Source organism: Rhamphochromis longiceps, linkage group LG12 (assembly GCF_057381845.1).
Source record: "Rhamphochromis longiceps isolate RC_006_pf linkage group LG12, R_longiceps_female_GT1.1, whole genome shotgun sequence".
Classification (NCBI taxonomy): domain Eukaryota; kingdom Metazoa; phylum Chordata; class Actinopteri; order Cichliformes; family Cichlidae; genus Rhamphochromis; species Rhamphochromis longiceps.
Window position 1 is genome coordinate 7851431 of NC_140568.1, and position 27897 is coordinate 7879327.

Consider the following 27897-nt stretch of genomic DNA (forward strand, 5'->3'; position numbering starts at 1 on the left):
GTTGGTACACATAAATTATGTTTGCTTTTCTGACCTCGCCTTTTCACATTATCTGAGTCCAGACGCCAAATTGTAAGGATGTTTTGGTTCTCGGGGGACCACACAAAATGAGAACAAAGTCTGTTTACCTTTAGCTATTCGGTCAGCTGAGATCCAACATATTGTAGATGATCACAGAGGAAAGAATGCATCAGAGCTTTGTCATTTATCACTGGAGCACTAACAACTCTGCAGCTGAAACAGCTTAATGGCTCAATTATTTTAGCAAAATGGTCACCACATGTTTAAATGTGTAGCTACATTTATTCCAAGATAATAGCTGCACTCAAATGAATGTCCTATATTCTGTAAACAAGTTATCATGCATGTCCAAATACAGTACATAAGTAGGGAGCTGTGAGAAAATGATATGAATGGAAATACATGTTGAACTTTTCCATAATGCATTATATATTTAAATTATTTACAGTGTGAATGACAAACACAAGAGGGGATTTTGGATCTATGCTGCAAACACTTTGAGTTTGACTGTCTTTCAGGAATTTACGTATAAATAAGAAAAGTGGCTCCTGTTTAAAAGTTTTGCTCCAATTTTTTTCACACACACACACACACACACACACACACACACACACACACACACACACACACACACACACACACACACACACACACACACACACACACACACACACCTTCCATCAAGGTAAGGGAAATATGGTCCTTGAGATAGGGGGAAGAAGTCTACAAGTCCATATTTATTTTGTGATGAAACAGCGCCCCCTGCGGGAAAAAGTATTTCACTCACACGAGCAGCCAAGACCTCAGATCAGTCTTCGAAACTTGAGCTATAAATAAAATATAATCTAACCTTTTGAATTTCAGATGACAGTATTAAAACTGACCATTTCGATATTGCATTGGCCTGAAACAAGAATGCAACTAAGAATATGAATGTGTTTAACTTCAAGCAGGCAAGAATAGGATTTATTTAACAATTTCCTATGGCAGTGAAAAACACAGATTAAAAACACAAAGTTTAGAATAGTTGGCCATAACTTAAAATGTCAACAAATATCAGTAAAGACAATTCACTCGTGGAGAAGTGCTGAAGTGGACTGGCGTCAACTCTTTGTTATAATTACGTCTGGTGCTGTGGTAACAAATGGATGGTAAATATGGCATGTCACAGCAGCATTTAAACAGATGCATAACTATTACAGTTTTCAGCACAGTTGGTGTGTTTTATCCTTTCCTTACCATGTCGTGGGACTTTTTTCTTCATTCTCTATGTGTTTACACACCTCTCTACATTTGATCATTAATGAAATTCATATTAATATCTGGCTCTCTTTAGTGTGTCTTTTGTCCTCTCTCCCTCCCCTCATCCCAACAAGTTGCTGTTTTCCCTCCCACTGTCTCCAAGTGCTCATAGGGGGGTCATCTGATTATTGGGTGTTTCTCTATGTTATTGTAATTTTCCTTACATTATAAGGAATGTAAGGTTGAGGCAACAGTTGAGGCAACAGTTTCTGTGATTTGGTGCTATATAATAAATAAAACCAAAGTGAATTGAATTTAAGTGACTTTATGTGTTTGTAATTATGAATCTTTATTATAAAACTCTAACATAATATCTGTGTTTAAAAATGTAAGATTATCATGGATGTTTGAACTGGCCAACTTTATTGTTTGTTTTACTGACTTGATGTTTTGTTCTCAGTTTATTTTAGTTTAGTTACTGTGGGTTTGCTTGTTTCACTTTGGTTTTTGTATTTAAATATTGAGAACTATCCTATTCATTTATGTTATCTGGAATGGACATTTGCTTTTGGTGTATATCTTTTTACTTATTTGAGCTACCTTACCTAGTCCTGTGGTACTAAATAGAGTGCCTCATGGGCTTTCCATTGATATCTCGTGTGTTTGGGTGGCCTCTTTTAGCTCCAAAGACCAAGAAAATCACACACACACAAAAAAAATTTTCCTCGGTTCTCAGGAGGATATGTATAATACATTTTATTATTATCATTATTATTATTGTTATAGCTCCATATCTTTCACCTTTATATCTAATATGTTCAGAAGTTTGGAACAGAAATCACATAGCAAATGAATTCTGTGGGGATCCCCTTCTGTAGATATTTCCTCGTCTTTGTTCACAAATTTGAGATTAAAGATTAAATTGGTTTCCTTTTATTTTACTGTTATTAGTAAATTAGACTGATGAAAAAACAAAACGCACTTTATTTATGTTGACAATCCACAGCTCAGGGACAAGCAGGGTGCACTAACAGGAAGTCGCTGTTGATTTGACCAATCACACGAGGAGCAGTCCAGCAGGATTCAGGGGAGATGGGGAGGACTTCTGCCATTAGCGTGTACTGGTGGCTGTGTTAGCTCTGTCATTAAGTTAACCTAGTTGACTAGGCTTATTCTAACCTGCAGCACGAATACAAACAGTAAAGAGCTGAAATTTTCTCAACGATACAGAGGTATAAGGCAGCAAGTGGACTAACATTTCCCTCGGGAGAATATCGACCGAGATGTGTAACGACCTGGACTTGATATCAGGAATCTACCTGGCTGCTAGTCTGTTGACTGACAGCTGGCACCTGGCTGCTTAGCTAGCTGACTAGCTAGCTAGGTGAGCTGACTGGGTTTTTCGGGCTCATAGTCCGGCTCATTGTGTAGCTAGTACTGATTTTGGTATAGAGTGGAAAGCGGCTTCTCTGCATTATTTGACTCCGCCTGCTGTTCAAACCATGAGTTAGCTGAACAGCATCAGGCAGCAGTGTTCGGGATATTTTAAGGTCCAGCTAGTTTCTCTAGCTTTTAGCTTGAAGCCAGCTAGCAGCATTCATTCAGCTGTTGAAGCGTTAACGCCAGCACCTCAGCGACTGACTCTGTCCAACTACTGTCGTTGTCGCGACATTTATACATTTTTGGACTTGGTCCTGCTTTGGGCAGTGTCAAGGGAAAATGAAGAAATTTTTTGATTCCCGTCGGGAGTTTGGGGGCTCCGGGCCTGGTCCTGGAGCCGGTGGAGGAGGCGCTGGTTCCGGCGGCGGTGGCAGCTTCATCGGACGAGTCTTCAGCATTGGAAGATATCAAGTAACCGTGGAGGAAACAATCGCTGAAGGTGAACTACGTGGCGTTCCCTTGTGTGGATTACTACAAACACTTTAATTGTGATTTGGACGGCTTCATTTAAACGATTGGGCCTGTTTTTGTTTTGTTTTTGGCCCAGTCAGAGTAATGTTACTAACACAATGATAAGCTATCATGTTTGCTATACATTACTAAGTGGAAATGGCATTGGTTAATGAATATTTACTGGTCAGGGTTTAGAGGTTACACATTTAGGCAGTCCTCTGCATGCCTGTTTGCTGCCAGGTTGCCCAAACCTGTCTTATCTGTTTATTATTATTAATAATAACAATTATAATAACAACAGGCAGATTAGGAGGAAGACAGACTAGGCTGAAATTTTAAGATGTAAAGATGATGGGCTCTACATCTCTCAGTGTGTATTATCCTTGCATTACTACACTCTTTACTTGAAGGCTGGGAGGAACATAGCAAAACTGGATTTCCTGCTGTGCTGTAAGGGGCCAACGCCATGCTGAGTCACCTGTATGGATATTTACAGAGGGACTGGCAGATGTAGACTGCACAAGTTAAAATTAACTGGAAGTTGTTGGTTAGGATGTGTTGGCACATAGAATGTGACCTTACAGTAAGCTGAAACTCAAACATAACTTCACACAAACTTTTCCAGGTGAAAATATTCTTGCATGGTCATTTGTTAATCCAAATACTTAACTTAGTGTGGTGAGGACTGATTGCACCTTTTTTAGGTCATTTCTATTAGAACAGGCTAAACGGATATTGTGAAAGAGGTAAACCTTTTCCCTGTGGTCATTTGTCTTTGCAATGAGAGTCTGATGTCCTCTGTTAGCTAAGAGGGCCTGTTACTAAATAATAGATGAAAAAAGTCTGATTAATTTATCAGTACTATAGATGGGAACCATGTGTTTGGCCGCACACTGGCTTTATGAATGAGTTCCACAGCAAACTTCAGACCCGCCCTGTACTGGGATGTTAGGGAATTTCTTTGTTTCTGTGAGCTCAGTTTGGCCTTGCTGCAGATAATAACTTTAGAAAAGCACAATTCAGGTGTGTAATTCTTAGGCCTACTAAATGGCATCACCATAGAGCTGGGCGATAGAACGATAACGATATGTATCGCGATATAACTTTTACTCGATAGAGAAATTAAGCTATCGCGATAGACCTCGCCGCTCTTGTCCTCAAAAAAAAAAAAAAAAAAAAGGTCAGCCAATCCAAATTAAGTAGCGCAGAGCCGCAGCGTCACGGCCGCAGCGTCACGTCGCGTGACTTGTTAGGTACAGCACAAGTGCCAAGCCGCACGTGTGTTTGTTTGGGAAGCAGCCAGCGGGTAATGGAGCCAGCGCGTAATGGAGGAAATGAGTGTGCCGACTAGAAAAATCACCCGAGCGTGACCGAAGAGAAAACAGATGATGGTTCCAATGCCGGAGAGATTGTCAAACGGAAGAGCCATAGAAGTTCCGTAGTGTGAAGGTATTTCGGCTATTTCAAGTCTGACAAAAATAGAGTAGCGTGCACTGTAAATTGTGCCGAAAGCAAGTCTGGAAATACAATAAACTGGTGCATGCGTCACACTGTGCGCCACGTTATTGTTTCGGTGAAATGAATTTCTACAATACTGTTACTGTTAATTCTACTCTCTGCAGTGTTTAAATGCTTACATATACACACAGTTACTGTCCCTCCACACTTACGACTCGGTTCTGCTTCTATGCCCCAGCTTTGTTTACTTTTTCCCACCGAGGCTTCTAGACTTCTGATTGGCCAACATTTAGGCACGGTTAGGAATCTAGCGCCACCTGCTGCTTTGGCATGTTCATAGCAGCGTTTTCCTTCATTTCTGCCTTTATGTGTGGACGGGATTATTTTTTAAAACGAAAATGGAAAATCTCCGTTTTCAAAAATACCCGTGTACGTGTGGACGTAGCCTCAGTCTCTGACTGGAAGCGCTAATTCGTCATTCGGCTTTTGTCAGACTAAAGTAACTGTTAAAACTGTTTGAAAAGCTCAGCTATACAACAAGGAGAGATTGAGAATTTCCTTTTAGTTCTCAGTTTATTTGATATTGACAAAAGTTAGTCAGTTTTGTCTGTTCTTCTGTAAAACAAACTAAGATTTATTTTTAGAATTAATATTTTGTTTCTAAGTGGAATTGACAATTTAGTCTGTTTCGTTTGTCCTATTTTGAAACTTAAACGCTTTAGCGGCTGCCTTTTGTGTAGTTTGCAATATTTGCCTTTATTTATCTGAAAAAGTCTCATGTTCCTTAAGTACATCTACCCTGTTGAACTTATTATGGGAAATAAATATTTAAATAAAAACAAGCTGCTGATTATTTCACATTTTACTTGTGAGCAACGGCACATTTAAATCTTACAAATATAGTTATTTGGCTTATATCGTGATAGATATCGTTATCGCCTGAAATGAAAAAAAAACATATCGTGATATGAAAAAATCTCATATCGCCCAGCTCTACATCACCATAATTATATATACAGCTTCCCCAAGATGCAAGGTTTTATTTATTTATTTATTTTTTCCTTTCACTGCATTTTGATCTGGTAGTAGAGCTGCTCTTTGTAATTCGAGTACAGCTACTGGCAATACACCTGTTTATTCAGATGCTTTTCATTGAAGTCTGGGCCTGCAGTCACTGTTATCTGGCTGCGTCATGTAGTTAATTATTTTTTCCTCCTCTTACTCCAACTCCCTTTGTTGTCACTCTTGAACTTTGTGGCAACACACTTTACCCTGTGCTGACTAAAGCAGTGAGGGTGGCGCACTGTGCTGCTTTTGTAACTTTTTTTTCTTTTGTAACTTTGGTTTGGAGGTGCACGCTTTGAACAGTGTTATCTTTTTTTAGCTTTAGGTCTTGGGTAAATCTGTGATTTATTACTGACTTACCTCTGGATTTCCTGACACACAGCTCTCTCCCTTTACGGTCAGCAGGAAGTGTTGTTTTGTATTGATGTATAGAGTTACTGCTGGTAACATTAGTGCCCCCAGATCCTGCTGTCATTAATGTGCGAGTCATTCCCTTTTTGTATACCATAATTATCACATTTTCTAACAGAGTGGGAAAAAACCTTTTCTAAGTCAGATTAGATAGTTTATGCCACCTTCTCTTTAGACGATCTCTGGTTTTTCTCCCTGTCACTGCAGTGTTGTGCATATGTTTGTAAACAGCATCGTAGTGGTGAGGGCATGTGCTGTGTCTTAGTCTAAAGCCTAGATGCTTATTATGCAAGTTCCATTACACTGACAGATTGTAACTGAACATTACAAGCATTGGTGACACTTTTCATTGCAGAGCCCAAAGGTTTATTTTTGTGTGCATTTACAACTGTGTTATAATCATTTTACGTCAAGGAGTAGTGGCTATTTTTAGCTGGACTTATTTAGTCACCCCGTCTCCTGAGACAGTAGACCACTGCTAAATGTTACTTAAGACAGCCGCTAATCCCTCTAATTTCTAACAGGCATCTCAGATTAGACTGTGCAAGACAGCAGTGGATCAGATGCCTCTGCTCTGCTGGGCTATACACACACGTGCCCGCCTAGCCTCTGCTCTTTATTCTGATTCAATACAGGCCTCAGCTCTTAATTAAACTTCATATCTCATCCAAGCAATTGCTTTTCATGTCATAACACTAATTACTGAGCAATGTGCTCTGCCAGCTCCTTTTTCTTATATGCAGAGAATTTAGCACTTCATTGTGAAACTTCAAGTCATTTAATTCATGTTGACAACAGTAAAATGACTAAGTTTCCTCATTCATGCTGACCCACACAGGATGGAGGACTGAAGCCCACATGATTTCATATTTAGTGTGGTTTCCTGTTAAAAAAAAATATTGCTGTACTCTATGAACGTCTTTAACAATGCAGCTCGTATTGAGTAATGCTGATAGTAGTAGAATAATAATAATAATAACAATGATAATTGAATCTAAAATATCCAGATATCTGCTGAGAGATACTCAGTTTGTGCTTTATTTATTAGTGTGGTATGATTCCTGGTGGTTTTAGTTGCTATGGTTGTCACTGTCATCATTGTGACTAAACGTGGGATGAAATATTCTCTCACTTCCTGTCTTGTCAGTTTTGTCTTCTTGCATCTTTTTGGCACAGCTGCTTACTCACACAGTTTTGTTTCAAGGTCTTGTGACTATTGTGCCAGCCAGCTAACTCACCACACAGTGTTTACAGGGAATGCAGAATTATTAGGCAAGTTGTATTTTTGAGGAATAATTTTATTATTGAACAACAACCATGTTCTCAATGAACCCAAAAAACTCATTAATATCAAAGCTGAATGTTTTTGGAAGTAGTTTTTAGTTTGTTTTTAGTTTTAGCTATTTTAGGGGGATATCTGTGTGTGCAGGTGACTATTACTGTGCATAATTATTAGGCAACTTAACAAAAAACAAATATATACCCATTTCAATTATTTATTTTTACCAGTGAAACCAATATAACATCTCCACATTCACAAATATACATTTCTGACATTCAAAAACAAAACAAAAACAAATCAGCGACCAATATAGCCACCTTTCTTTGCAAGGACACTCAAAAGCCTGCCATCCATGGATTCTGTCAGTGTTTTGATCTGTTCACCATCAACATTGCGTGCAGCAGCAACCACAGCCTCCCAGACACTGTTCAGAGAGGTGTACTGTTTTCCCTCCTTGTAAATCTCACATTTGATGATGGACCACAGGTTCTCAATGGGGTTCAGATCAGGTGAACAAGGAGGCCATGTCATTAGTTTTTCTTCTTTTATACCCTTTCTTGCCAGCCACGCTGTGGAGTACTTGGACGCGTGTGATGGAGCATTGTCCTGCATGAAAATCATGTTTTTCTTGAAGGATGCAGACTTCTTCCTGTACCACTGCTTGAAGAAGGTGTCTTCCAGAAACTGGCAGTAGGACTGGGAGTTGAACTTGACTCCATCCTCAACCCGAAAAGGCCCCACAAGCTCATCTTTGATGATACCAGCCCAAACCAGTACTCCACCTCCACCTTGCTGGCGTCTGAGTCGGACTGGAGCTCTCTGCCCTTTACCAATCCAGCCACGGGCCCATCCATCTGGCCCATCAAGACTCACTCTCATTTCATCAGTCCATAAAACCTTAGAAAAATCAGTCTTGAGATATTTCTTGGCCCAGTCTTGACGTTTCAGCTTGTGTGTCTTGTTCAGTGGTGGTCGTCTTTCAGCCTTTCTTACCTTGGCCATGTCTCTGAGTATTGCACACCTTGTGCTTTTGGGCACTCCAGTGATGTTGCAGCTCTGAAATATGGCCAAACTGGTGGCAAGTGACATCTTGGCAGCTGCACGCTTGACTTTTCTCAGTTCATGGGCAGTTATTTTGCGCCTTGGTTTTTCCACACGCTTCTTGCGACCCTGTTGACTATTTTGAATGAAACGCTTGATTTTTTGATGATCACGCTTCAGAAGCTTTGCAATTTTGAGACTGCTGCATCCCTCTGCAAGATATCTCACTATTTTTGACTTTTCTGAGCCTGTCAAGTCCTTCTTTTGACCCATTTTGCCAAAGGAAAGGACGTTGCCTAATAATTATGCACACCTGATATAGGGTGTTGATGTCATTAGACCACACCCCTTCTCATTACAGAGATGCACATCACCTAATATGCTTAATTGGTAGTAGGCTTTCGAGCCTATACAGCTTGGAGTAAGACAACATGCATGAAGAGGATGATGTGGACAAAATACTCATTTGCCTAATAATTCTGCACTCCCTGTATGCTAAACCCAGGCCATCCAACAGGGTTGAATTATACCCTGCTGCAGGGCTGTTTGACACCAGTGGTTTAAACTGGATAAAGCGATTCGTTGCACATGTTTGATAGATTTTATTTTTATTGTGACTTTATCAGGCTCCTTGTAGTTTAGGTTATGATTATTTGATCTGCCAAGGTTGTCTTTTTTCCTCAGTAAAAATCAAGTCACTGTCAACAGATGGTCACTGTCCTGAGAAATAAACTCAAACCAGACTGAGCAAGGCAGTATGCTTAGCAGTGTTGTCTCATAGAAAGAACGCCCTGGGTTTTAGCACCAATGCAGTGCCACTTATAATTGCACTGTATATGGTGGCAAAAAATGCAAGAGACATAACTATGGTGGTTTTTCTATTTCTGCATTTCAATTTGTCCATTCTTCCTGTTCTTCTCTTTGCAGGAGGTTTTGCCATAGTCTTTTTGGTGAGGACTCATCAAGGTGCACGATGTGCACTAAAAAGAATGTATGTCAACAACGAACACGATTTGAAGATCTGCAAACTTGAAATACAAATTATGGTGAGTGTGATTGCCCCAAAGCTGACTGGAGAAAACTCAGCAATTTGCATTACTGTTAGCCTGCTCAGCAACAAACACAAAAATCTATCTAGTGTTAAGTAATTTGATACAGAAAATGCAAATATGAACAACCCAGAATGCCCGAAATTTAAAAAAAAAAAAAGTTATGCAAAAACACTATTTGACTTGTGTCAAGTGGTGATAACAAAGCAGCACTCAGGATTGTAATTAGTTCCATTTTAGAACATGAAGTTCTGTTTAAAATGTTGCCTTGTAAGCTCAGTTGCATGTCCGTTTCCTAACTGTAAGTGAAACAGACCAGTTCCTGTAGCCACTCCCTGGTGACATGCTTATCAGATGATTTTATCATCATTACCTTAAGTCCTTTGGCAGTTAAAATTAAACTGAGAATTTACAAACATTGATGTATTTTTTGATCTATCAAATAAAGTTTCTTAGGACTGCATGATATTTGAAAATTGCCTCTCTTGTTGTTCATCATTCCTGTTTCTCTCTCTGTTTGTTTACACAGAGGGACCTGGTGGGTAACAAAAATATAGTCGGCTTCCTGGACTCCAGCATAACTGCAGTCGGAGCTGGTGATGTGTGGGAAGTCCTGATCTTAATGGACTTCTGTCGAGGTAAATCGCCCAACCCCCTCCCCATGCCTTTCTATCTCTGAATTCAAAGCTCCATTACCCTCGGCTCTTACAGCATCCTTTCTTTTCTTTTTTTCCAAAGGCAAATGTTCAGCTGATAGCTGTCGTGGTCAATAGAACTTGTGTTTTACTCGGTGCTTAACTTAGCTGTGTCATTTGTAGAAAGATAAAATGTTAACATGCCTGTGCAGTTGTGAGCATCGTTAGGGTTTTTAAATTGTGTAGTGTCGAAAATGTATTAATTTTGTTATGCTATAAACAGCAATGTTAATGTGTTAAAGCAATACATTCATGATGCCCTCTTTACTTTTTTCTCTTATGTGAAAGCTGACCGCTTTGAAGTGTCATGTGAATGATAAAGATTAATGTATGTTTTTGTCATTTATTTTAGATGTGTTGGGATCAGAGTAAACTTATATTTGAGCCTTAAATATTACCTAGAAACTTTAAATAATTACATAAAAAAAAAGGAATTTATGTCTTTTTATTGACTAAATTTTTTTTCATTTAGGTGGCCAGGTGGTGAACCTAATGAACCAGCGGCTACAGACGGGCTTCACTGAAGCTGAGGTGTTACAGATCTTTTGTGACACGTGCGAGGCGGTCACTCGTCTACATCAGTGCAAGACTCCAATCATCCATCGAGATCTCAAGGCAAGCCTAATACATTTTCTGTATGCGAATACTACTGACAGCACAGATCTATCTAATGAATTATCACACTAGTAATTTGGAATACTTTTTGTTTGTTTGTTTGTTTTTTGCGTTTGTTTCACTGTACATCACATCTCACAAGTCTTATCTTGTCTTCCACACATAGGTGGAAAATATTCTTCTTCATGACCGGGGACACTATGTGCTCTGTGACTTTGGAAGTGCCACCAACCACTTCCAAAATCCACAGACAGAAGGGGTGGCAGTTTTAGAGGATGAAATCAAAAAGTTAGTTGTTTTTTTCCTCTTGATGTACCATCTACCCTATTTTCTCCCTATATTTCAGAAGCTCATTGGTCTGTTCTCATACATTACTGCTACTGCAGGTATACTACGCTGTCATACCGTGCTCCAGAGATGGTCAACCTCTATGGGGGAAATGTCATCACAACAAAAGCAGACATTTGGGTGAGGCTAACTTAAAAATATTATCTAACTACTATGACGTCATACAGAGTATATGTTTTTATATGTGTTCATTTCCTTGTCTGCGCAGGCCTTGGGTTGTCTTCTCTATAAGCTGTGCTACTTCACCCTTCCATTCGGCGAGAGCCAAGTGGCTATCTGTGATGGCAGTTTCACCATCCCAGACAACTCTCGCTACTCACATGAAATGCACTGTCTTATTAGTAAGTACTCTATTTGCTTAGATCATGCGACCGTTCTGCTTTCTGAATATGTGTAGTCTAGGTGCAGTTAAATTTAAATGCAAATTAACTCAGAATATTTTTTGTGTCTCAGGATACATGCTGGAACCTGATCCTGAAAAGAGGCCAGACATTTACCAAGTATCCTACTTTGCCTTTAAACTGGCTCGACGAGAGTGTCCCGTCCCAAATCTACATGTGAGTCATCACGGCGAGAGCAATAGTGGGAGTATTAGATGAAAATATGTGTGTGCTCAGCAGTAACTTAGATTTTCTTTTTGTTACTACATGTCTTTGATTTTACATCTCGTGTGCTGGAGTTTGAGTTTGAGTTTGAAACTTTCCTAGCTAGCTAGAAACAGCTATCTAGAACACAGTGATATTAATGACAGTACAGATTTTGTCACTAGGCCCTTAGTAATAACAAAGCACAAAACAATTATACATTTATGGAAAATACTAATCAAAAATGTGAAAAGATTTGATCATTTTTGATAAATCTTTTCTCCTCTGCAGAATTCTCCTATTCCTGCAAAACTTCCTGAGCCTATCAAAGCAAGTGAAGCAGTGGCCAAAAAGAGTCAAAACAAAGCCAGGTGAGTGACAAGCAAAGCGTGTGTGTTATTTTTATTAATATTATTGTCATAAGAAACTTTGTGTTACTCTGCAGAGTTTTCTTCTTCTTCCATCAGGCTCACAGACCCAGTTCCTACAACGGAAACCTCAATTGCACCTCGACAGCGGCCCAAAGCTGGCCAGGCTCAGCCCCAGCCCATATCAGGCATTCTTCCCATCCAGCCAGCACTCACCCCACGCAAGAGGCCTGGTGTGGCTACTGGGGCACCCCAGGCTATAGGTACAAGGAGCTGTTTAAACTATGATTTTCTCTATATGTCAGGGTTAAAACCATTGTGATCAAAGCCTGGATTTATGATGACTGTTACCCTGCTAATAACACTATTTATGTTGAATTACTTTTGGTTCATGAATCCCTCAAGAATTTCACTATAATTCACTATATATTTATATGCTGTGTTCCTATTGGTTTAGTCTGCTCTTTAAAGGCTTTTAGTTTTTATTTAAAGTCCCTTCTGGTCAACTTGCAGAGACAGAATAGATGGTGGCATGATTCACCCTCACATTTATTTATGTGTTGTTCAAAGTCATTCTTTTGATTGGTATCGGTCCAATTAGTTTTTGCCCCTCAGCCATAAAAAGGCTGATGGGGTGTTGTGTCACCCCACTGTGGGGGCGGGTGGCGTATATACCCAAGTTTGTGAATCCAATAACTCGAGAGTGAGGTGATTTAAGATTTTCTCACTCACTTGCACAACAATGTTTGTGTGGATGACAGCTGGTTCATGTAAGAATCTGCACAAAAAGAATCTGTGTCGTATTTGATGATCAAGAATACTTTTATAATTTTCTCATATATCGTATTAACTTCCCTTACAGGTGTCGGTATCAGTGTCCCTCCTCCAGCTTCAGCTGCTGTCCAACCTGCTCAACAGGCTCCGTCTGCTAACATGCAGCCGCAGGCTACATCTCAGCATCAGCAGCTGCTTATGAAGCAGCAGCAGCAGCAGCAAGCCTCTGCCTTCTTAAGCCCACAGAGCACTCAGCAGGTAGGAAGACTGTTAGAGCAAGAATGGAAATGGTGATTAGCTGCAATGTGTGCTGTTTCATGGATGACATTGAATAATGCTGTGCACGCGTGGTGAGACATTTTAATGCCTTTGTTTTCAAAGAATTAACAGCATCAGGGATTTTTCATAAAATGCATATTCACTGTGCAAGCAATAACAAGAAGAGTGTGATACCACGCAAAGGGTTTGGGCTTGATAATGAGACACACTTGAAAATACAAACTTCAGGTGTGGGCTGTCTGTGTTTTGCATGATGAACTATTTTGATTTCTGTGGATTTTAGTGATATTGTTTTTTGGCTGAGCTGCCCTGTTTGTTGTTCAAAATCAGTTTTAAGAGCTCTGTTTAGTTTCAGTGAAGCTTAAATTCAACATGATTATGTTCATCACTGGTGTGTGTGTGTTTCAAGCCAAAGCTACACATTTACACTGCTCCCAGTCTTAAGGTGGTAATCTCAAAGGTTTCAGGCCTGGTTTGATTTGGTTTCTTACCAATTAGATTGTGTTCATGGTGTTTATGCGTACAGTCACATACTTCCTATAGGTTTGTCCTATACAAATACTTTATAAATATAATCTAATGCCTCATCCTGTAGATGAACTCCACTTCTAGTTTCTTACACTACAGCTGGCAATGGTGGTCCTTGTTCTGCTCTCTAGGATTTGTGAACTTGTCGTAGTGCAACATGAAACACTTCTCCACCTGCTCCACATTCAGGCTTTTATGTTGCAATGGATCTCCACAGCTGGAGGAGGACTGTTGTCACAATCTGTAGTCCTGTAATATGTAGAAATCTGTAATATATAGAAGCTGGCATCAGTCAAGATCCGATCTTGAGAAGGAGCTGAATGATATTAAGGAATCCTGCAATAGTGTGTCTTATGTTACAGATAGGAAGAACCAGGGCCAACAGCAACTGTACTTCCCAAATAAAACACTTATGGATGCCGTCTTTTCCCCAGATGAATAAAGAAATAACAATGAGAAAATAAAGAATTAGTTGACAGGCAGTAAGTGTAATTTTCATTCATTCTGTGAGATATTGTGATTTGATTCTCATGCTGCACATAGCATGAGACTGCTAGCACCACACCTCAGTGAAAGGGTTGGAGGAAGTTACCTGGCTGAGAGGCAGGAAATGTGCTGTTTGCAGCTCTTTATTTAACCAACTTACTGTAGCTTCCTTTTCCATTCATTCTTGTAAGATTTTAACTAGATCTGCTGTCAACAAATTTTCAGTGTTATGACAGTGTCTCTCCTTTTGCCTGACTAGATCACCATAGTAACTGATGCTGAACACACAACCTATTCCTGCGCAGGTTATCTTCAGAGTTTTGGTTTAATTTTGGTCTGAATTTTGGTAAAACTTCAAGTTTCGAAACCCTAATGTGCAGTTGGAAATAAACAGCATTTATACAGCGTGTGTCAAAAAGAATCGTCTGATTTTAAAGTGGTTTTATTCCCCATTCTCCAGCAAAAGTGGAAATGCCTATTATTAGAAATAGGAGATTCGTGAGTGTCACGTGGTTGCTGGTCTGTAGCATAACAGCAGCAGTGGCAAGTTTGAGTATTGTGGAGACATGTTGTGTGTCTGGAGGGGGACACATTGAGAACTTGTTAACATTGTCTTGTTTGTAAAACTTATTATTCAGCCATGTACTTTAAAAATTTACCACAAGCTTCTATGTCCATTATTTCGATTACTGTCACTTTAAAATGATAGCTTTTTATAATAAGATGATTCTTTTTGATACACCTCACTTTATTTTAGTGCTAGGAGAGCTTGCGATTGATGATTTTCTGCCATCACTGCTCGCTTGTCTTATTTGCAGCAATAGGAGGTGTATTTTAAATTCTTTTTCTAGATCTCTACTACCTGTTCCTCTGATAATGTTTCTGATCAGAGTAGGTGGAGCTAAGTCATTTGTTTTGTGTGGAGGAAGTATCAAATGACATGTCAGCTCTCCTCTTGGCACCTGAAGCAAGCCTAGGTTAACAAAGAAAGTTAATAACCACTACCATCATACCTGTTGTCTCAGACTAGATTGTTAGGTTTCATCAAGCCAGCTAACAGGAAAAGAAAATCTTGGCTATGCTGAACTTTCTTTCTTAGTACACGCCTGTTGACGTGTTTCGTTGACACGTTCTTGAGGAATGATAGTGTGAACTACTAAGCTTACAGACAAACTCGTTGCATTTGTACTGCAAAATTACATATTTACTTATTAGGAATCATTCCTCAGAAAACTGTTAAATTCCCATTCTGTTACCTCATTTATCAATAAATGTCAATTTAACAGACATTTGTTCAAACAAACCCTTTGAGATTCCCACTTTATTATGAGCTGCAACAAATATTTCCATATTTTTATAGGTTTGTTGTAGGTTTTCTTCCGTGCGTTCATGTTGTTTGCTGGTGAAGCAGAACAGAAAAAATTAATCTGGTTTAGTTTTGCAATACATAACAGAAAATATTTCAGTTGGGCCACAGTTTACCTTGCTCACGGTCAGCTGTGTGGTGTTCCTGTGTAGCATCACCTGGTACAGAACCTCTACCACCACCAACTTCAGCAGCAACAAACATCATCACAAGCATCCAGTCTGCTGCAATATAAACCTGTTCCTCAAGTTGTTACCCTGCAGCATCAACACCAACAGCAGCAGCATTTAGTCCTTGAAACTGCAGCTGCCCATCTCACACCCATCCCCGAGTCCGCAGTTGTTGGTCCTGCAGCTCGTGGTCCAGAGTTTGTGGTAACGTCCTACTCCTGCTGCTGTCTGCTACTCTTTGGGTCGGGGCTGATTATTGGCTCGTCTCTAACGAATCACATCCAGACTTTTGCTCACTTTTTCCTCTTCTCGGTGGCAAAATATTCGAAAAATCTCATTCCATTTTTACTGAATGTATAATGTATAGAATTTTCATGAGTTTCTGTCAGACTGTTTCATGTTTTCCTCTCCTGTAAATGTTTCCTGTTTTCATAGAGTTGTAGTTTGGAGCAATCTTCAATCTCTTTGATCAATTTTCTTTTCCAGTTGCTCTTACTTGTTCTAATGTTTGTATCTGGTTCATTTATTTCTTTTTTTTTTTTTTTTTCTTTTTTTTTTTTTTATAATACTGAACTGTGCAAAAGTCTTCAGTTTTTTCTTTATGTTTTGCTTCCAAGCAGCCAGACTTGCATGTAATTTTTAAGTGGTCCTGAGCAATAGTTCTCCAGGCTTTATGAAGGACTTTTAAAGTTTTTCTTTGGACTTTGGCCTTTTTCACTCATTTTTAGTCCAGTACTTGTATCTGACCATTTCAGAGGAATACTGACCTTTGAATTGTTCAAACATAGAAAAGACAGCTAACTCAATAGATGAACCAGTGTTGTATCTACACTTAAGAGACAGCTTGGCTTTTATGAGCAGAACCAATTTTAAATTGTATCTTTAGGCACTTTGTTACAGTAGCCTATTGCAAAAACATACCATTTGTTTTTGAGCTGACTCTTTGAAAAATGAAGAGCTTTAATTGTCCTTCAAGAAACTGAAGAAGTACTTCTAAAGACCAGAAATTACAAGAAAGCTTATCTAGCAGAGTTCAGGCTGTGTTGAAGAATAACGGTGGTCATACCAAATATTGACTTTCAATCTGTTTAGAATTGTACAAACTCTGTTTGTGCTTCTATATAATTTTTTTCCGTGTATGTTTGCACGTGTTTCTATAGACCACAGGAACTTCTACTATTTTTCTAGAAAAATATAAAGAAAAGACTCTAGACTTTTGAACAGTACCATAGAGAAAAGGTTTTAGTTACTAACACATTTTCACCCCTCTGCATCATTTTTTTTTCTCATTGCAGACGACTGGCAGAGGGATCCACAAAGTTGGCTCCCTGACACCCCCCTCCTCGCCAAAGACGGCCACCAAGAGTGGCCACAGACGTATCCTTAGTGATGTCACCCACAGTGCCGTGTTTGGGGTCCCCGTTAGCAAGTCGACCCAGCTACTTCAGGCAGCCGCAGCTGAAGCCAGCCTCAACAAGTCCAAGTGAGCAGAATGAACTCCCCTCAGTGATCTGAGGATGAACTGTTCTTTCATGACACTGAGTGAAGATCGACGTGCAATAGACAGTACATTCATATCACAGCACCCAGAAAGAGGACAAATAACTCTTTTAGATCCCCGAGAATATCTCACTTCAGTCTTTAAATAACTGTTCATTCTCTCTCCTTACTACCGCATACATCAGGAGGCCAGTGTGCATTGACTTAACAGCCTTTGTGTAGTTTCACTGTGTGCTCCTACTGTCTTTTATATTTATCTTTGTACTGCAGATCAGCAAGCACTACTCCTTCTGGGTCCCCCTGCTCGTCCCAACAGAGTGTATACCATCCAGGTGACGGGGACGCCTCCTCAGCACTCACTGTCCCCCACACTCAGCCCGCCTGGAATCCTTTTGGCGACGATAACTTCTCTAAGCTAACAGCAGAGGAGCTTCTTAACAAAGACTTTGCAAAGCTAGCTGAGAGTAAGTTCAGTTTGTTCACACACAGCATTAGTGAATCATTCCATGATCTAAAACCTGTTTGTTTTTTCTCCTCCTTTGGCTTGTGCACAGCTGCTGCAGCTGGAGAGAAAGCTGCGGGATCCAATGAAAATCTCATTCCCAGCCTCAATGCCTTTCCAGGTAAGTCTTTGTTTAGCTTTTCTCAGTATGCCTCTGACAGCTTTGTAAAGGATGCTTCTGAACCAGCTGGATTTGTCTCAGTGATTGAGTATATGCGTATAATGTTAATCTATCATAAGGATTTGTCTGTGGGCTTGTGTACTTCTATTAAAAGAAAACAGTTTATAACCATCAGAAATCACAGCGCAGCCATCATCTTAATCTTATTTGCATGGTGATTGTTTTTTTTTATTGTTACATCTATATGCATCCATTGTAGGAAAAGCGTCCGCAATTAATATTGAAATATTCAAGTATTAGCTGTTGATACTACTAAAGCCAGTGTCCAGGACAGCCCTAGAGGCTTGCGCTTGTTGTAAGCAGGCAAATAGTCAAGTCAGAGTATCAGCTTTAAACTGCAGATCTTCAACTGATGATTCCAAGCACTGACTTTGAGTAAGCATCCCTATTTTCTTGCATATTATTAGAAAATTTCTGTTGTGTAGGTTATAGCTGCTCTATATGTTGCTGTCTCAATTTTTAGAGTCCACTGTGCAGTATTGATCTATAGCCATCACCAAGTGTAGCGTCAGCACTATTGTCTCTCAGACCCTTTTAACTGCCTCTCACTCTATAATATTGTGGTCACACCAGGACGCACAACGAGCCATCCCTTTGATTCTCCTGGACTCTTAGCAAATATACCTCATGAGTGACTTTGTATTTGCTCAGGTAGTTTCTTGGCTTTCACACCATCCACAGGTTAGCTTCCAAGTGCCAGTTTTTGTGGTTTGGATTAGTACACAGTTCTACCTTGTTGACTTAGCGAGCAGCCTCACAGTGGCTTCTTGTCAGCGTTCATGAATAGACAGTGTTGCTACAGCTAGATCGCATCTCATTTGCAGGTCTGTGCTTTCTCCTTCTCTGTTGCCTGGTAACGCGAAGGACAAATTCTCCTTTGTTAATTGGATTGCTTTACTACTAGTGGAGCCTGCTTACCAGTGCTGCTAGGAACAAGAGAAAGCTAAGCGCACTCTCCTGTTGAAATGACGGTCCAGCTTTTTATTTTCTTCTCTGTTTAGTCTTGAGTTCTTCTGGAAGTGTATGCTTCATGCCTCTTTACCTTTTTTTTTATTTTCTTTTTTTTTGTTTACATACTGTTTAAGGCCTGAACTGAGAGGATAAAAACGTTACGTAATAAGGGTGTGGGTAATCTTCTCTGTCCAGCCTAAGCTATCTCTTTGACTCTTTGGATCCCTTACTGAGATAGAATGCACACAAGCAAACACACTCTGACTTCTGCTAAAGAAGCACAACATCCCATCTGAGATAACGTGAAAACAGCCTTGTGGCAAGAGTGCAACAGCATGTAAAACATACTGTATGTAGCATTTTAAAACTGCATATTTTCACTGTTCCCTGTGAAAATCAAATGTTTGACATTTAGGATTTGTGAAAAGCTTTTCACCAGCATTGGCGTCTTTCCTATAGCGAAGGGGTCAGAAGGTCACATCTGCTGTGCCATTTTCTGAGCCAACACATTCCTTGTCCTAGATGCCCCCCCCAACCCTTTCTTTGCCCCTAGCAGTTTCCTGTGAGTATAAGGCTGCAGTGAAAAATTAGTAACTGCATGAAATACACTTATACTATAATAAATAGAAATACACTTCATGCATGCAGCACACTTAGTACTTAGTAAAATCAGATCTTATTTGTTTTGGTAACGACAACTTAACAACATCAACTGTGGGTTTTGTTTTCTTTTTTTGTGCACTGCTCCAAAAATGAGCTGAAAATGTTGTGGAAAATAAAAAGAAAGGTCTTCATTGGTTGCTTTAACTTGAAGTTTTTGAAGGTGTGAAAGAGCATGAGAAATGTTTTCTGCATTAAAGATCTGCTGCCATAATTTAACTTTTTTTGGCAACTGAATGCTATTGAGGAAGGAACTTATAACCCAGGGATGTCAAACTCATTTCACGTTGTGTGCCACGTACAGCTCACTTTGACCAAATAAATAAAAAATGTTTAAAATCTGCAATAAATTAGTAAAATGTATTTCTTTTGTATAGTATGACTAGTCATATCTGTAGGAAAAGCTGCAAAACTCATTAAAACACATTTAAAAGTCAAAACATTTATGCTGTTCCTTATATCTTCCAGAGGCAGTTGATTGGAGTCTTTGCTTGGCTTTTTTTGGCCCCAGGGCCTTATGTTTGACAACCCTGATATAAACTAACAAATGATTCAGTAATTTTATTATATTGACGTGAAAGTACCTCGAAATTTACATGATATCCTTAATTTTTTTTTCTTGCTGGATGAATCTTGCTTCTAAAAATGCTGACCATGAAGGCAGATGGATGCATTTGTCCTTGTTGATTTTTGCCATCATGCACCATCCCAAAGTGTAGTTTCTCTGCTTCTTTGTCATTTCTATGGAAAATCCTCTCTCATTGCCTTTTTCTCTGTTGCCATCTGTCCCTTTCTCTTCTCCCTCTTCTTTCTCTGGCTCACTCACAGAGAAGCTGATTGAGGGACAGAAGTCCCCTGATACTTCTCTTCTGCTCCCTGACCTCTTAACCCTGACTGACTCCTTCAACACTGCTGCAGAGAGCACCACAAATGGTACCAGCTATGTTCTTGTCCCATGCTTTGCCCCCAAAAATTCCTCATTTGCTCTGCATATGTCTTCCTTCCCTTTCTTTTCTCTAACATCCTTACAAAGTCAGGCATATCATCTGGGAAAGGAACAAAGAAGATGTTCTTCTTTCTTTTCTGTACTAATAACAACGTCTTTGTATTACTGTTTTACGTTGTGTTTATGTAGTAAAGGCAGAGGTGTGTGTGGACTCACTGATTCCTGGTTTGGAGGCTCCCCAGCCCCAGAGACATTTGGGCCAGCCAGAGCTCATTCCTGCCAGTGTGCCAGGTTAGCATCCTGGACCTCAGAATAGCACTTTTTCCGATCACTGTTTTACCCAAGGTTAACTAAGTTCAGGTTCTGCGACAATCCTAAGATGTAGTTTTATTGATTTATATTAACTCAAACATTTGCTGGCGTTCCAGATAGGGTTGTTCGTGTCGCAAAATAAACTGTTTACGGCAATATTTTTCACCATTTTGATGGTCCTTGTAGTGGCTATATTAATTTCTTAAAGTTCTCTCTTTCTCTTATATTTTATATAACCACACTAAAGATGGACAAGCGCCTGTTTTTATGCGTTGGTTAGCAACAACGACGGTAACAGCATCGCGTGTCCGCTTGTTTATGTTCCACATAAACCTTTCACAATAAAGCTCAAGATCCTGTTGAGACTTTTCAAAATAAACTGAATCACGTGAAAGAGCAGATTATTTACGGATGAGAATTTAAAAAAGAGCCGCCAGGTGCTAAAAAATAAACCTTAGCATCAAACGTTAGAACAGGCTTTTCCCCGCAGCACGCCGTGTAATAAATACTCACAAAGAAAACGGCGGCTGTTACAACTTATGTCTAAAAATGTGTAGTTTCATGCATCGGTTAAAACACTCGACTCCAGCTACATGACGCGCAGCTGGAAACACTTCCCGCAAGACGAGCTGCCCGAGATTCACAGATTTTACAGAAAATGTTACATTTTTGTGATTTATATCGTTATCAGGACGATAGAATTCTTATATCAGGATATGAGATTTTGGGCATATCGCACAGCCTTAGTTCCAGATCACAATCATTTTGGTCTATAACTAGAACAGTTGCTTTAGGATAGTTCAGTTATATGGACCATAACCTGCTTAAGCTTTAGGGTGTTAAGTGGTCTATTCAGTGAGATCTGCTTGCATTTTTCTGTGACCCACTTTGCCACGTTTATCTTGAAAAGTGCTATAGAAATAAAAATTGTGCTCAATCATTGAAAAAGAGACGCCTCTTTTTATTGTTTGTTATTAAATGAAGCTAACATAGCTTTTAAACTCTTTATGCTTGCACATATAAGCTATTATAGTAATACAATGCATCTTTTTCTGCTCCTTGCACTAACAGTCTTACTTTCTCATACCCTTTCTTTCTCTGGCCGCTGTCTCAGATTCTCTCACTGGGGAGGATTCTCTGCTGGGTTGTGATCTGTTATCTCATACCTGTCATGGAAACCCATCTGTTTCTGTTCTCCCTTCTTCTTGCTCCTCTGCTCCTCCTGGCGCTGGATCCTGCCTGGAGGAGCTGCCAGCTGGTCAGACTGCTTCTGGTAAGACCTTTTATTTTCCGCGTGCGTGTGTGTGGGGGGGCGGGGTTTCGGGGTTTCAGTGTTTGTGGCAACACAATTGCAGACCCCTGATCAACCACACAATAGAAAGGCCTGTTGAAACAGTAAAAAGCAAAAGTGGAAATTGAATTGGACACTAAATGACAGCCTCGCCAGACCCTTGACTCATTTGTAGAAGATGCTAAAAGCCATGTAAAACTGAATGGCTTTTAAAAACTTTGACTGCCCTGGCTGCTTCCGTTTATAATCTACTCGCATCCTCCTTTCTTTTCTTCTCCTTCTTTTTTTATTTCCTGCTCTTTTCGTTGGCCGAGTTAACCTCTTCCCGCTTCCATCGTTACTTCACTTCCTCTTCCTTCACCACAGACTCTGCTTTCCTCATGTCGTGTGGGGAGAAGGGCAATGACGACGAGTTTGATCCTATTCCAGTGCTCATCTCCAAAAACTCAAATCAAGGTAAGGCTAACCTAATTCTGAGATGAGCACTCACACCTGCTGAAACCCAGACTGTGAGCCACGAAGATGAATGAGCTAGCCCCCCCTCCCAGTTTAGTCACCATTAGCTTGTTCCTGGGATTTCTGATGTGAGAAGTCTTGTATGGGTGGCTTTTTTCTTATCTCATCGAGCTCTCACATTAGTCATCTTTTAACTCCCAGTGCTTCGCCATCTTGCAGGTGTTTTGACTCTTTTTAGTTTATCTTGAAAGTCTCCCCATGTTAGTATGGCTTTCCCTAACTCCCCCCTCCCCCTGTAATGATGCAGCTGTATAAAAGTTATCCCAGCTCACTCTCTGCTTGTTTCTCTTTCTACCCCCTATTCATGCATCTCTCTCCCCTCATCCTGGTCATCTTCCCACTCTTTAATTTCTTCATGCAATCCCTGTTAAAATGACTTATTCTTTTGCTTGTCTTTCACACTCTCCCTCGGCTCCTCCATGCCCATCTCTGTCTCTATCTCTCTTTCTTTCTGGCACGTTCCAGGTGGTCACTCGCGCACCAACAGTGGCAGTTCAGAGTCCAGCATCCCCAACTTGGCTCGCTCCCTTCTGCTGGTGGATCAGCTCATCGACCTCTAGAGGGGGTGGGAGAGGTCGAAGGGGCAGTGTGCAATCCTAACAAAGGGATATGGGGGGAGGGTTGGGGGGTAAAGATGGGCACGCAGAGACACTTAATGTAGCACCTTATGAGGACCAAGAGGAGCCAGTATTCTCTTTATGTGCCTCCTTGGCCTCAACTCCATCTCTAGTTGCCTGATAGCTGGTTTCATATGTCTCTGCTAGCCGCTGACATTCCCACACTGGTAAAAATCTTTTCATTAATGCCTGAGCATATCGTCCGCTTCTGTCTTGGCTACACCATGGTCTTCCTCATGCTTTCTTCTTACTCCCATTAACATCCTTCACAGAGTGCACGGCCATAGTCGACCATCATCGTATGCACATGTTAAGCATGGTTATATGTGTCAGGGGTCTGACTAAAGACTGTAGAATGCTGTAGATAATTTGATGCACTTTCCTATGAGAGCTTTGAACTACTGGCCAAACAAAGATGCAACCTGGAGCTGCGCTTCTGTTCGGATTGAACCAGTTTACATATAAAAGAAGAAGTGTCAGTTTTGGATAGGTTTTAAAGATTTCTCACACTGTTGGAGTGCGCATAGTCATGGAAAGTCAAATCTGTTCAAGCCATCATGTGCCATGATTCCTTTATAGATCTATTTGTCTAAACCAGCTATTCCCAAAGTCAAGAGTGCTGCAGCCCACTTAAAAACCAGAAAATCCCACGGGCCCCACCCAGTGTTAAATCTTCACTCTAATCAAAACACGAGAGGGTGGTGTGTTTTTTCTTGACATTTCTATTTAAAAAAAGCATAAACAGCCCAGGCTGTTTGCTATAAATTGCTAATGCTGCCCAATCACATGCAAAGTGTCATGGCCACCTGCCACTGGGACTCAGACTTCAAAACAAGAGCGTAAATTTAGATCAGAGTGATGAAAAACTTCACAAACTCACCACCTCCGATCACCAGTGTTAATTCACTTTTATATAAATAAATACATTTAAATATGTACATACTTGTACATACTTGAGCGTAATTTCTGTTATTACTGCAGGCACCTGTAGTACCTTTGTGGCCCACACTTTGGGAATCACTGGTGTAAACCGACCAAGTGGCTTCACAGGCTTGAGCATACCTGTATACTGTCCCCTCTTTCTGGATGTTAAGCAGCGTGTCTAGCGTATTCTAATGCTACACCTGTAAATCTGTCAGTTGTAATCATTTCCTGAAACTGCTGAGGTCAGTGTTAATACAGCTGGTGAGTTCGGCTCCATTGCCACAGCACAGCTTCCCACCATTGTCAGCATTATCTACAACACCACTAATGCCAGCTCATTCTCATACCTGTGACCCATCGTTGAGGTAAGCACAGCAGAAGTAAAAGGGAATGAAGGTATTTGACCTGTTCCGATGCCAAAGCTAAACAAGACTCTATTATCATGCTGTTTTTCCTCTGTGTTGGTCCGCTCTCAGGGTCGTATAAATGAGCAGATTTTTAGCAGAATACCACCGTCACAGAGAGGGAAGTGTGACGTAAATGTCATTATTTTGTGTAGGTATTATGTTAATGAAGGAACTTTACATGAAAATATCCTTCCTCCCTCTCCCACTGACATCCTCTCAATCTTCTCTGGCCAATCCTTTGTTACCATATACCATAAAGTCAGTTGTGACAGTCTGTCCAGATGAAAGAGAAATGTAAATATACATAAAGTAACACTTTTTTCTTTTTTCTTTTTTTTGCACTTGTCAGCATTGGTAAAGGTAGATTTTAGTGTGTAACATTTTATCATGTTATGATTAAAAGTGACTATTATTGATAGTGCTTTAGAAAGAATGTATTAACTGAGGACCATTATAAAATATGTAAAAATTGTATAAGGATGTATAGATAAAACATATTTGTGTATGAGGCTTTATTTAAGAGTGCAAAACTGTCGACTCTGTCCTTCTGTCTTCTCTCTTAGTTCTTGTCAAACATTTATCTAGTGCTCACGGTTTAGTTACCAAACAAACATGAGACTAAGTGCTTTTGAATCGCTTGACTGGATAGTATGTGTTGCTCTCCATTGCAGCTGTTAGGTTATACACTAGTACTGGTACATGTAAGTTACTGTATATGCCTGAATAGATTTTATTTAACAGAGCTAATGACGGAACTAACTTCCTGATAACACTGGGATACCTTTCACCTCTGTCTCCTATAGTTCATTAAATAATCATAAGAAAGGCTTGTGTGTGAGTTGTATTACATCTGATCTTAACCATTTTAAATGTCTACATCCCATTTTCTTTCCATTTAATATTGCGGTTCATATTTTTGCAGTCCACTATAATTCTGCATCCTGCAGCACTCTGCCACTGGTTGCAGACTTTTACGTGTGTTGCTGTGCTCTTTGGGTTGAAATGCAAACAGACTATCTATAATCATCAAAGTGTTAATGAAGTACCACTGATGGAGATCATCAGACTCGTCGTTCCCTTGGTGTTCTCTTAGCCATAAAAGGCTAATGGGGTATTGTCATGAATCCTATTCATATCACCCGGTGTAATGTTCATAAATAGAGTGGTTGTTGTGATCAGACCAGTTTTCAGAAACCTAAAAACTTTATTCCTCCTCACACTTTTCTAATTTGCCTTCCTAAATTGTGTGTCTGTTAATCAGGTAATATCTCAAGTTGACTGTACAGACTATGAGCTGTATTGTGAGAGATGAGAAGCTGTTTTTCTACACACTTACGTGAGCTGTCACACTCTGGGATATTTTTGTCAGCTCCAAACTGTGTCATATTCACACTTAAGTCATACGGAAAGGGCGTGGACGATTTAAAACACAAGTGAGGAGGAAAAGCTCGCCCAAGAAGTAAAACAAAACAAGAGCCGAAAGAGCTGGTCTTTTCCTTTAATTGCTTCAACTAACCTTTCCCCCTGAGCTGCACGTTAACAACTGCTGTCAACACTGCTGAGGTAAGACTGATCTGTCTTCTGTGCAGTCTGTCTGTCGCTAACTATTTTTCACTTTTGCTGTGAAGGCTCTTTCCTCTTGTTTCCACAGATCTTTCTCATGCTCCCTCCTCCTCAACTGACTCAGTTTTAACCTAAAGCAAAACTGCTGCCACTGTTTTCCTGTAACACCGGGCGTTACTTGTGAAGGTTGAGTTGAGAATCGTGGAAACAAGGTTAATGTGGTGACGTACTAGTAGAACTGGTAGTGTTGTGACTGTGACCTGTTCAGAGTAGAATTGTAGTCTTGTGATGGGTTCTCATTGTTTAGTCATCCTCGAAAATCAGTGACTTACAGATTTTAGAGTCCATCTGTTATGCGAGACGGATCTGGTAGATAAATGGGCAGCTGGACCACAGATGGCAGTTCCTTCTCATTTGTATTCTAACATTTTTGTTTACCTCCAATTTGTTTTCCCCCTCTATCTTTGCTTGCTTGAACAGATCTCCAAGGGGAGAGTAATGGCTACTCTGTGCTTGAGGAGGGACAAGAGACTGAAGCTGTAGGAGCAGATTCTTCACAGAATGAGGGCTGTGTGCACTCCAGCGATGAAGACGAAGAAAAAGAAGCACACAAGGACGAGCAAGAGGACGGTGAAGGCATTGAGAGTCACATAGCCCCCCATGACTGCAGCGGTTCTAGACCTCTGCTGCAGGACTCTGAGGATGAAGAAGACCAAGGGCCTCAGTTAGCTCTCCATCCATCTCTGCACTCCAGCACAGCAGCAGCACAATCAGCTACAACCTTCGATCAACCTGCTCCAAATACCTTTGCCCAGAATCACTTCCAGCATGTACACGAGGCAGCAAAGGAGATGGAGGGCGCTGCAGATATCTTCTCCAAAGCCCCCTTTCTGATTGCGCAAGAAGACACAAGTGACGTATTCGCCAACGCTCCATTTCCACGCGGTCCCCTCGCGGCTCAGCAGCAGCAGCAGCTCGACGTTTTCTCTCAGGCTCCATTCGGAAAAAGAAAGGAGCCCAAAGGAGCGCAGCCGAAGACCTCGTACCCCCACGCAGCTGGAGCTCACGCTGTAACCTCTGATCAAGGAGTCTTAGAACAGGTTGCCCAGCAACCTTTCCGTCCTCAAGCTCTGGCCAAATACTCCCGACACTTTGAAGGACCTGTGCCCCAGCAGCCAGCAGCAGCTCACAGAGCGGCGTCTAACGCGAGCAAGCAGGCTGCTGTAGCATCTGTCCCCGCTGGACCTCTGCACTCGTGGACCTCAGACGTGAGCGCTGTAGACCCATTTGTCTCTGCACCCTTTCACCTCAAGGCACCGCAAGAAAAGCCCTGAACGCACACTCACAGGTCAGGGCAGTGGGAATCCGCGCCTACCGAAATATGCAAAGTGTAACAGGCGTAACGCATGCTGTCACCAGCGCTGCAGCGGGACTGCAGGCCTGCATGGATCTCATTCTTAACCAACTCAAATAGTGCAAGGTCATCTTTACTTTGAGTAAACTGACATCAGTCCCACATTCACACTATTTTGTTTCCCTCTGCCTTTCACGTTTTCCTTCTTGTTCTTATTTACACAATGACTACATTATGGTCAAGCATTTGATTGTTTTCTCGCCTACCTCAGTTTTTTTTTGTTTTTTTTTTTCCTTTTGGTGTGCGTCGGCGCTGAAATATCACACACAGTGAGGGAGGTCATAGACTGTCTGCAGCCGTGGCGGTTAAATTTCCTGGACAGTTTGAACTTCATTGATCTGAAAATGCCTCATTCCTTTATTTTAGTAGTCAGCTTGAATGACGTGACAGTAACTTCATAGAAGCTTGAAAGATGGGAAGACACAGCCTAGGAATATT

General features: G+C 40.6%; 1 protein-coding gene across 8 annotated transcripts; it reads left to right on the forward strand.

Moving 5' to 3' along the window:
- Positions 1–2335: 2335 nt before the first annotated feature.
- LOC146656782 (AP2-associated protein kinase 1-like) lies at positions 2336–27794 on the forward strand. Of its 8 annotated transcripts, none has more exons than XM_085424557.1 (20): positions 2336–3142; positions 9341–9459; positions 9992–10100; positions 10630–10772; positions 10939–11060; positions 11159–11240; positions 11329–11461; positions 11574–11677; positions 11996–12075; positions 12172–12335; positions 12935–13104; positions 15658–15879; positions 16971–17158; positions 17446–17639; positions 17730–17798; positions 20298–20402; positions 20605–20706; positions 21842–22000; positions 22385–22474; positions 26526–27794. In XM_085424557.1, the coding sequence occupies exons 1-20, from the start codon at positions 2983–2985 to the stop codon at positions 27377–27379; spliced, it is 3369 nt and encodes a 1122-aa protein (XP_085280683.1). In that variant the 5' UTR covers positions 2336–2982; the 3' UTR covers positions 27380–27794. The 8 variants fall into 8 exon arrangements, with proteins under 8 accessions (XP_085280683.1, XP_085280690.1, XP_085280684.1 ...); XM_085424564.1 differs by lacking the exon at positions 26526–27794 and adding an exon at positions 23000–26519; XM_085424558.1 differs by lacking the exon at positions 22385–22474.
- The last annotated feature ends 103 nt before the right edge of the window (positions 27795–27897 follow it).